The sequence below is a fragment of the Electrophorus electricus genome, chromosome 8 (assembly GCF_041902795.1).
Source record: "Electrophorus electricus isolate QZ-2024a chromosome 8, ASM4190279v1, whole genome shotgun sequence".
Classification (NCBI taxonomy): domain Eukaryota; kingdom Metazoa; phylum Chordata; class Actinopteri; order Gymnotiformes; family Gymnotidae; genus Electrophorus; species Electrophorus electricus.
In genome coordinates this window covers 6323732-6334979 of record NC_137504.1, presented here as the reverse complement: position 1 = coordinate 6334979, position 11248 = coordinate 6323732, and the positions used below count along the sequence as shown (strand labels likewise).

Genomic DNA, 11248 nt, shown 5'->3' with positions numbered 1-11248 from the left:
AGCTCTGAGGGAACTTCCGGGAAGTATTGGTGGCACACTTCCGGCTGAAAGATATTACGTATGAGTGGTGTGTCTTTTCAAATCTTATTTGCCGACACAGAAATAGCTCATTTTTAAGTATGCACTCCTCACTCACTTGTTAGAAACAATTACGCTCATTTATAGGTCAAGCTCAGTTAGAGACATGCCTAAATTCGTCAGACACCCTCTAACATTACTCCAATCGACATTAGTCCGTTTCTGAACACAGGACCAAATATCGAACAATTAATTTGACTGATTGGCCACTTCGTCCTTACAACTGACTACAGGTCGAAAATGTGTAGTACCTCTTGAAAGATTATGACTCATTTACCCTTGTTACATAAATTAACTCATAGTAATTAATCCACATAGACCGGAATTTAGATTAAAGGTTAAGTGCTAAAGACCTTTGGGCAAGAGGATTGCTAACCAAAACAGGATACCCGACTCTAGCTATACCATCATACATGTACGTTATGGCTGGGAACAGAGAGCGCAGGTGCAGCTATGCATTTATTCACATAGAAACAAATACAGGATAATCTCAGTATATCTGTACTGTCTATCTTAACACTTAACTCTGGTACTACACCAGTATATATTTTCTAATATTTTTAAAGCTTTTTCTAATATATTCTACTGCATTTTGGTTTGGTTGATTTGTACCTGCATGTACAGATGTCTATTAAAACAATCATTGCTTATTTAAATATTCATTAGGCTACAGGCATAGCACATAAAAGTATTCAAATTTAAATATAGTCTGTGGACACAGTTATATTTGTGCTGTCTGTTCCCTTCATCAACATGAAGCTATAGTATCACATGTACTAAGGCAGGTACAATAAGCTTAGGCCAGTACTAAGGCAGGCTTAGGTGTTAATGGAGAAAACAATAAAAAGCGGCCTATTACTAATCCATTCAAAGTTAAAATGGAGACAGTGGGCAGTGGGTTCCTGTGTACTGGATTCAAATTTTTAGCTTAAATAACCAATATTATTTCTCACAAGGACATGATTGAAGTACTTTACTATAATGTGTCGCTCACTGTCTTACCTAGGCCAATAGGCTATGAAGTAGCTATGATTTAGAGCAGTTGAGTCATGGACAGTGGAAAGCAGCCATTTAAAAAAATATTTCTTATTTATTATGTTTTTAATTTCAGGGTTGGTTTTATAGTAATTCCACTTTCAATGTATCTTTTTAATTGAATGAACTGACTATTTTTCATATAGTTCTAGAACATTACATAAAATTTGTTGTGTATTTTTGCTGTATTTTTACCAAGCTTGGCTGACTGTCACATCAAGTCAGTCTCTCCCATTAGCTCAGCATGTTCTGTTTCTAGCAAGACCTTTGACTGAACAAGACATTTCTATTTATAGGACATCCATAGTTCAGGCATAGTTCAAAGTCTCTCCCTGTTTCTGGCCAGCAGCTGTTTGTAAAACCCCTGTCACTCTTCTCCTTGAACCTCATAATGCAAACTATCCATCTCTGATCCAATATTGACAAAGCACACCAGGTCCCTTGCTTTAACAGCCAGGTCAGACAGATGATGTAGTAAGAAGTAATATGCAGGCCTCATGGTGAAATCTAACTGCTAAGTGTTTGTCTGCCCACACAGTGGTTTACAGCTCCATTGCATATTTATCTACTTTTTACCTGAATGTGAATTACAAAAAAGTGTCGAAAGATAATCATTACACTTACCAGCATGGGCCCACTTTTACTTGTGTGTACATATCAACTGCAAATCTCAGTTTGCAGAACTAAATTTCCAGGTTATACCATGTTATATGTAGTACATTATTAATTATCCATAATGAATATCATAAAATATTTGTTGAATAGACTGGCATAAGTGAAGATTCAAGAATGTTGATGCCAAGCAAATGTAAAACAAACTCAACCTCTGACCTTTGTTCTAAAGATGACATTGTGCCAGACCAAACACTGGTCTTTTTCTTCTTCTTTTCCTCTTTTTTTGAATGGCAGTAGAGGTTACAACTGAATAATATACAATGAATATTAATCCCTATATCCTCACACAGGAGTAAGCACATATACTCAGCCATTTCCATGAAAGGGTGTTTATGTATAGGACAGAAAACAAAAACACCAGATCATCAGGTTCACCCACTACTCTTTCACATGTGTAAAGGATGTCAAGAGACAACATTCTGACCTTTGTCCAATCTCATGTGAAAGGCAGACCCTCTGATAAGTCAGCAACACGTGTATATTTTCTACCTGACTTACTGAATTATACTACTGCGTCAACAGAAAATGAGGGAAACACTGTAAAACCCAAAGAATAATATTTCAATATATTTATGTATCTTTGCTTACTCTATCTATGCCTAAAACAATTCAGACTTTAGAACTTTTTGAAATGACTATAATTAACAGTATATACAAGGTTTCAACAGGTGGCAGGACCACGCATGTTTCCTCTTCAGGCAGTTCCAAATGACTCCTTGCAACCAGAATAGTGAGTGTAGTACTTCCTGAGCTATACCCCTAATGCTATATGCATAGTTGCCTTTCATTTTGTATTATTATAAGTATTCAAAGATGTAAACCAAATTGAGAGTTGATTTCTATTCAGTGTATAAATATTTTTGTTCATATATATTTACTGGATAATTGCTTTTATTTTCAGTTTGCAGTAAGATGCATAAATTTACGTGATTAGACTTAGAGACTCAGGATGTCTTATTTCCTTTCTTAAACATATCTGTTGTTCATTTTAGCTCAAGTAAGTCCACACATTAATACAATGTATGTTCTACTCTATCTGGGTCTTGTTTCCAATCAGGTTTTAATATTATTTTCTCACTTAAAGACTAGTTACTCTCACTTTATTCTATAGTAACCTCTGGATAGAATTTCAGTCATTCTTTTCTTGAAGTAAACCACTTTTCTTGAAGTAGATTCTTCTCTTCTTCAGACTGTGGCCTTTGATATATATTAAATTCCTCTGGAATTTCATTTGCATCTAATGTCTTCAGGTAAGTGAATTGTGACATTGAGGTTGGTTTGCTTATGTCTTCCCACTATTCTGAGTGCTGCTTAGTCCACTGACGTCCCAAATATGGAACAGTTCTTGAGGACTGCAGCAGGCAATGAGAATTTGCACTGCTGAGAAGTTGTAGCAAATCTTCTTATAGGTAGTCTGGGTAACAAATGTGAACTTCACTGTATTGTCTTGTCTCTTAACAGTTACTTTTTGAGTTTACCGGCTATGCAAAAATAAATCATTTTGTGTACTGTTTCATTTGACATCCCTTGTAGTAGGTTGTTCATTCAAATGAGATGAGTGCAGTACAAAAATACAAAATTAACCTTAAATTGGTCAATGCCTGTTATGTTGAGTCTATAAAAACTATTGAGTTCTTCTCCTCAAATACAGTGCAGCAAGACACAAACACAATGATTTAAGTGATAATACTTAAGTAGTAGGTCCACTGTTAGTACAATTTATGCCTTTATTATATGTTGTACACATGGTTTCTAGAGAAAAAGGAATGTTTCAGATTAAGGTCATATTATCATATGACCTTTTCATTTGGTGTTCTCACATTGCAAATGTGTCCATAGATACAAATAGACATTTATATCTTGGCAAGACTTTTTCTGTTAAATGCGTTCTGGCTGCCATGCCAGTGAGCTGGCTCTTTGGCCTGGTGGTCAGGGCACACAGAACTCACTACATTAACCCTGTCCAGAACGAATTAAATAACTGTGACAGTCATGAATGCACCAAATGACTTCTCCACAGTGCAGTGTATAAGTAATTTCACAGTGTCACAGTTTTTGTCATTTTGGCTACTCCATCACCCTGAACCATACAGGATTGGTCCCCCAAAAGGAATTGGATAAATGTCTATTTCATTGCTGATCCATAGTATCATCCTATCTGCACAATTTGAGGTTGCATTTGCATTTGGAATCTTCCTGTCTCTTAAGTGTCAACATCTGTAAAGCTAATAAGGCCATGCTGAGGCTATATAATCCATTCAATAAAGTATTCAGTAAGGTTTTTGGCATGACCATATTCATTGCCAAAATGAACTGTTTGATGAACTGTTAAAAACCAAGAACATATAGATAAGATTAGCAGTAGTAAACGAGCTAGCAGAGATCATTGTGGATGACCAAAGAACTTACATTAGGAAAAACTGCTGAGCAGGTGAACACTGCACAGGATGTAAGCATCGATGTGTCCGAAATATTCATCATGTACAAATCATCAATAAGCCTCAAGCACAGGAAGGGCACATTTCAGTTTTTTACAAAGTACATAAAAGGTTCTGAGTATTGCAGATGAAAAGTAACCTGTACCAGAGTAATGGAAAGCATGAAGAAAACAACTGCCAAAGTATACCATCTCATCTGTGAAGAGTGGTGTATATAGGCATATATGACTATGCCAATGTATATATGACCTGTTGTAATTATGAATGTTGTCTGCATATGCTGTTAAAGTGGACTGAGAATGTCAGAATCATGGTAAAATTTGAATTCTAATCACTTCATTGTTTTATTTTTTTTTACTTTTTTTTTTTTTTTTCTGGGTCTTGAAGCGGCTGCTTTCCTGGGGCTATGGGATCGAAGCGTTGCCAAGGCTATGTTAATTTTGGACTGACAAAAGATTTTCATCCCAGTAATGAACATGACAATTTATTTAAGGTTGAATTTTCTTTCGTAGAATTATTTGTCTGTGATCCCTACACGATATACCCTTGAATCAATGCAGACATTCTCTATATTATCCTCAGACTCGTTGTTTCATTTTGAATGTAATATTCTGGAGTACACAGAGGAAACAACAAGAAAATTGGCATAAACCATTTTTATATCACACCTTTGTTTATGCCAGACTTCCCACTGTTCTTAGATGGAGGCCCAGTCACATTTTAGCAGCCTAGCTCTGGCAGACTGTTCTCTTCAGAAAATGTCCTGTCATCATTTGTTGTTGTGCTTTTTTTAGTTATGTCCTTTTTTGATATTTGACTGCAGTTATGAGTAGTCAGTGTTGCTTTTTATGTAGGCCTTAGGCAAGCCCAAAATCAAGTAGTGTTGACTGCAGTTTTAAAACGGAAGCTTATAGTACAGCTAAAAGGGAAAGAGTCAATAATTAAATATCCCAAAATCTATGGAGAAATTTAGGAAAAAGTTTCTTTATATACACCACCTTGGGACATTGATGATTTTTCCCCATGTCACGTGACTACTGATCCCGGCGTGTGGTTTTCCAAGTTCCTGTCGTTTGCAATGATTGGTCAATGCAGCTAGTCCACGTGAACATGGAGTGATCTTCTTCCAGAGGGAAATATGACTGTAACCATATATGTGCCTATTGTCGGCGAGTGTCGAGGAGTATCAGGCTGCCTTTCAAAGCAACTTGAGCGGAAATCGTGATGTTCACGTAGCTACTGCAATGTGTTTCGCTTTCAGATGCTCTAACGAAGGTAAGCATTAGCTGTGTTGTTTTCAGAGCAGACCTTTTCGATTAATGTAAACATATTGCTAAGGTATAGCTGTTTTAGGTTTTTAGACCAAGGTTCATGGCTGTCAGTGAGGTGCAATACGCTAATTCTAAATATCATAAAATATCTAATTTTGGGAAGAAAACTTGAAGAGTTTTAAAGTGAAACACCTTCAAAAGAAATGATGGTTGCAAAAACCAGGAACAACTCTTAACGGTTGTGACTTAAGCGGCATGGCCTTAAATTTCAGCTCCGGTCATTTAATTTTATAACTAATTGGCTAAATATAGAAAGTGCGACGTTTATGCTGTGATATGTGAATTATTTACAGCTATACTGAAAATATGGACACTTATGTTGCGTTACTTGGTTACTTTGAATCTATCCTTCCGACACAAAACCCTTTATGTTAGGTTGAATAGTGTTAGCATATGTATTTTTCAGGCAAGAGCGTTAACCTAGCGGATGTCGCATAAAATTAAAGCCTATACGCATTATTTAGCTTTGACGGAGTTCTGTTCTCTCAGGTGTGTCAGCCTGCTATGGCACATTAGTTCCTTGACAGTCAAAGTGGCTTGTGGCGGATTACCCTGTGTGTAGGTTACTTAAATTATATGATTACAAGATACAGCTACAACTATATTTATTTTATTAATAGATTTTCATTAACTTGACTTTTGACCCCCGACATATAATACGATGTGAACATTAGAGGGCGCTAAATATTTTTTTTTTTCCTCTCTCCTCTCTGGTTTCAGACGGAGCAAACCTATTTGACCTACTTTCTTGCTGTAAGCCTAAATTTAACTTGATTTAACAATTAATGTTTAACAGAATGCGTTAATGCTTTCAACTTCATTTTGAGAGCATATATGTAGTCTATAGATCAGAGAAAGTTTATCCTTTTTATATTTTGAGCCATTCACTGCCCCCCAATGTTTCAAACATTGTTTAACAACCTCTTTTTGTTTTCAGTTCATGTAGCTTTCATGACCACTTCATCATGCCAGTTGAACTGGCTATGCCACTTCTTCTGCCAAATGATGACTTCCAAAACAGAAAGATTTCAAAGTTCAAGAGACCTCTGCGACCATGTCTACACCTCCGTCAAATTCAGCCTGGCTTTAACTCCCCTCTCCAGCAGTCAGAGTGGAATGGGGCAAGCCAGCCTTCAGGAGTCCATGGCAAAGCTAAAAAACGGGTGTCTTTTGCTGACCATAAGGGCTTAGACCTCACAATGGTGAAGATATTCTCAGAATTTGATGACCCTATTGCCGTCCCACTAAGCATTCAAGAACATTTCACTTCAGTGCTCACTGTCTCTGAAGAGGAGAGTGAGCTGGTTCTTAACTTTGCCCAGCCATCCGCAGATTACTTGCAATTTCGTCAGCGCCTGGAGGAAAACTTTGTGTCCCTTGAACACTGCACTCTGAAGGACAGGGCTGTGGTGGGCACTGTCAAAGTCAAAAACCTCTCATTTGAGAAGTCTGTTAAAGTGCGTGCTACATTTGACACATGGAAGACCTGCACAGATGTAGACTGTCACTATGTTAATGACACTTACTCAGGCTCCGAGTGGGACACCTTCTCGCTGGAGGTGGATTTACCGGAACAGATGCGGCCACATGAACGAGTTGAGTTTGCAGTCTTTTATGTGGTGAATGGTCTCACATATTGGGACAATAACCTAGGGCAGAATTATAGAATTATCCACTCCGCACTAAAGAAGAGTTCAAATGACTTATCCGTTGGCTATCGGCACTATGGCACCAGTGACTGGGATGTTTACTTTGACAGGTATGGCAGTCCCAGGTGTTCTCATGGAATCTTTCCAGAGTGGCCAAGCTATGCTGGGTATGAGGATCTTGGTCCATATTACTGATGATTGACATTTAGAAAAAGGTTAAGTGCATTTATGCAACAAAAGCATGAGGTTATCTATATCATCAGTTATAACCAACAACAGCAGTTTTTAGCAAAATAGATCTTTAACAGCAATGTCAAGTCCTGTTTTTCCCTCTGCTTATTGAGGAAAACAGTACAATCAAACAAGTTATTTAGTTTGTTTAGAGAGTGCAATACCAATATATATATTTTTATTGTTACGCAAATGCAAGAAAACCTGTATGTTATGTGAATTGTGGATCAATATTTTAGACTCCAAATATCAGTCTTCTCTCAGAAGTGAAATGGAGTTTGGAATGGCTTTGCCTTTCCTGCACTGCTGCTTTAATGAATGTTTTGAGCATTACCAGGGACTGCTAAATCAGTACATTCAGTAAAATACATGGTAATATGTGAATAAGTTTCATAGGCTAGATATTTAATATATCTTTCATTCCAAGACTGTTAAAGATATCGAAAAATTTGAGCTAAAATAAATCTTTAATTTCTCCTGTCTTGAGTTATGATAAAAAAAGAAAAACTGTAATCAAGAGACTGACTAAACACCATAACAGTCTGCTGGATTGTGAGGATCCGAGAGTTAAATAAATAAATGTATATCAAGGAATCAGTGATAATGATGTCCTTTATATTCATGGATTATGTGTAATCTAATACATTTTGTATATTTTACACAAAATACACATTTTGTATATTTGGTTGCATAATCCACTTGTTTGATCAACACCCTATAGTTTCCCATGTTTGAATAATACAGCAGTTAATACAATGCCTAAGACAAATTCTTTTATTGGTCCATGTTATATACATGTATATAAATGTGCACATATTTTAATGCAGAGAACATCTATGTTTTTGTCATTTGTTATTTTAATTCTTGTTGACCAGTCTTCCTTTTAAGTTCTTTTGAACAAATATCTTTCATTTTGGTATGGTGAAGGGATGCACTTTGATTCATATGCCAAATGCAGTGTTTTATGCCATAGTTTTACAATTTAGCAGATTTATTAGTATGTTGTTTATATCTTTCGTTCGGGTTTTTGTGTGAATATTGCATTTTTGCATAAAAAATGCAAAATTTCAAATGTCTTGTAAATATTGTCTTTTTGGGATGTTGGAATGTTCAGTTGGTGTAATTTTAATGTTTTATTTTTCTGTAACTGATGTTAAATAAATAAATTATCTAAAATAGTCATGTCTTGTAAGGCCATTAGAGTTAAGTTAAAATAATTTAATTAAAATTAAAATTAAACTCAATTATTTTGAGGCTATTAATTTATTACCAATCCCACTGTAATATGGATCCGAGATTAAGTGCATTTATTTTATGAGATGGAGTTGCAGTGTTTTCGTGAATGATTGATATATGTTTCTTTTTTCTTTCTATATATGCTCAGGACATGGAGGAAAAAAGTAAAATCTTTTACAAGTTCATAGTGTATGTACAGAATCAGTAATGTTCTATGTCTCATACTTAATTTGGATGCTAAGAAAGGTAGACTAAAGTGAAAATATAAAGGGAAATGCTCAGGTATCTGATTCTGCTGTAGAGGAACAGAGATAATCATACAATTATGACATTGCTTAAATATGTTTGTTGTTCAGGTCATAATGGGAAAGATTTAGGACTAAAACCTAACGAAAGACTAGGAGGGTGTACTATGAAGTGGATCTCTGGTGGCTCAGCTGCAAGTGAGTTGTATCACCACAACAATGGGTTCTCGGAAGCTAACCTGCTCAGATCGGGTTAACTTGATGAGACTGAGTATAATCCTGCCTATAAACCAATCCTATACCCCCTGCCCACAAAAAAATGGTGTCACCCTTCTTAGATGACCCCAATGTCTGATAATGTACTACTCGCTGAGCACAATGAAAGTTCTCCAGCATCAAAGTACAGGTACAATAATAAAAATTCATTGAAGTTAGTAATGAAATTGCATGGACTTAGATTATGGATATCATGTTATTTACTGCCATAACATTGTTATTGTCCATAACTATATTTGATTTTCTGAACACATCTACTATTTTATTTAAGCTGACACTTTTATCCAAGACGACTTACAATTATGACTGAACACAACTTGAGCATAAGGGCTTTGCTCGGGGGCCCAACAGTGGCAATTACTAGTCAAGTACCTTAACCATTGAGCTACCATCAGATTACTTGTGATCGGTGCCTGATAAGTATTGGTATTAAATGGTCTGGTTCAGTACATGATTCTCAGATCTTCTGGGAGTCCACACTGGAAACTGGATCAAGGTATGTCAAATACATTTGCATGCTTATAGTTAATGTTAATATGCTTATGTCATGTTTCATATTCTACTTTTGTTACACATCTGCATTACAGGACATTTCAGAGACTTTGCTAGTTGGGGACAGAGTATGCCTGCCATCACCACATGACACCATAGCCTGAACCATGTCCTGGCCCAGAGACTGCTTTAATGTGGCCACTCTCAAAAACCAGAGCCAGGATAGAAATGGATTTTGGCATCCTCAATATAGCCAGAATAAGAAATGAGAGTGCCCCTTCCATGGAATCGCCTCCTCCTGCCTTTGTTGATCCCATCACTGTGGCGCATGAAGATAGAAGGGTGGTGAGGCATTTAATCATTGAGCTTTTCAATATTTTTTTTCTTCCCCCTTACATTTTGAATAATTTATTTGCACTCTATACTCTTAATTTGATTTTAATTCCCATTTTATTGGATTGTCTTATTTGAATATTAGATGTAGACAATGTGAAATGCAATATAGTACAGAACTACCTTCTTTTATTCAAGTTCCTCTATTTCCAGCTTTGTTTTTTTTTATTTGCAGTGTTTCAACTAAATATCAAGTTCAAGTGTCCTTTTGTAAAGGCTTCAGACAGTGTCTGCTGACAGTATCTACAATCACAGTTGTAGGAGTTAGTTACAGGGACCATGTTACAGGGCAATACAGAGTTCAAGACTTCATATGTACCTTGGAAGTTCTTATGATTGGCCTTGAGGTAGATGCTGCAGGCTCAGCAGATGAAGGCAGAGAGATGGTGTCCTGTACAAAAGATGACATTTACAGATGACAAACATGATACTGTTGCTGATCAGTGAAGAAACATTGAACACCCCAACTAACTTGTAAAAGGCTCCAGATAGTGATGAAATGTAAGTATAGCACATTTATCATTGTTGATGAAATATACAAGAATCCATAAAAAATTGGCAACTTATTTTAGCTGGCAAAGGTCATCAAAGGTCACAGACCTTTCTAAGGATGCAAAAATGGTGTCCTCAAATTAATATAAAGAATGATATATATTCAACACATATCTCAGCTTGAGACACACAGCAAGCTGGTCTCAAAAAATCATGGAATCGTTGTGTACTGTAACAATAATGTCTACATTACGATACATAACCAGACATTTGACAAGTTGCATATTCAGATTTTGGTTATACATTCAACAAAAGGAGTCCAATTTCTGCTGCTCCCAGGTTTGCAGAACTGTTCCCAGCCATACCATTCATAGCCCACGATTCTTCTACAGTTTGCTTACAAAGCCAACTGCTTAGCTGTTGTATAAAGAGGTGGGGGAGGCCCCCTCCAGTCTTTTGTCTCAGCTTTTCTTGGGGGGTTGGCTAAGAGAAGTGTGAACAACTTAATAAATGAATATGCTCATTGATTAACATAATAGGTGAAAGAGCAAGAACAATCAAGAGTGTACAGTTACACTTACCACTTTGGATAATGTTCTTATATTTTACTTCAACCTGAAGCCAAAACAGCTTTGGGTTGTTTGGATTGCACCTGTATGTACAGAATGATTAGTAGG

General features: G+C 36.4%; 1 protein-coding gene across 1 annotated transcript; it reads left to right on the top strand.

Annotated features, from left to right (window-relative positions):
• Nucleotides 1–5350: 5350 nt before the first annotated feature.
• Nucleotides 5351–8615, top strand: ppp1r3b (protein phosphatase 1, regulatory subunit 3B). Its single transcript, XM_027028492.3, has 3 exons — nucleotides 5351–5501; nucleotides 6278–6310; nucleotides 6495–8615. The coding sequence occupies exon 3, from the start codon at nucleotides 6523–6525 to the stop codon at nucleotides 7399–7401; it is 879 nt and encodes a 292-aa protein (XP_026884293.2). The 5' UTR covers nucleotides 5351–5501; nucleotides 6278–6310; nucleotides 6495–6522; the 3' UTR covers nucleotides 7402–8615.
• Nucleotides 8616–11248: the final 2633 nt, after the last annotated feature.

Bases quoted from the DNA above. Each gene is read 5' to 3' on its own strand.
- ppp1r3b (XM_027028492.3), top strand. From the start codon at position 6,523: ATGCCAGTTGAACTGGCTATGCCACTTCTTCTGCCAAATGATGACTTC.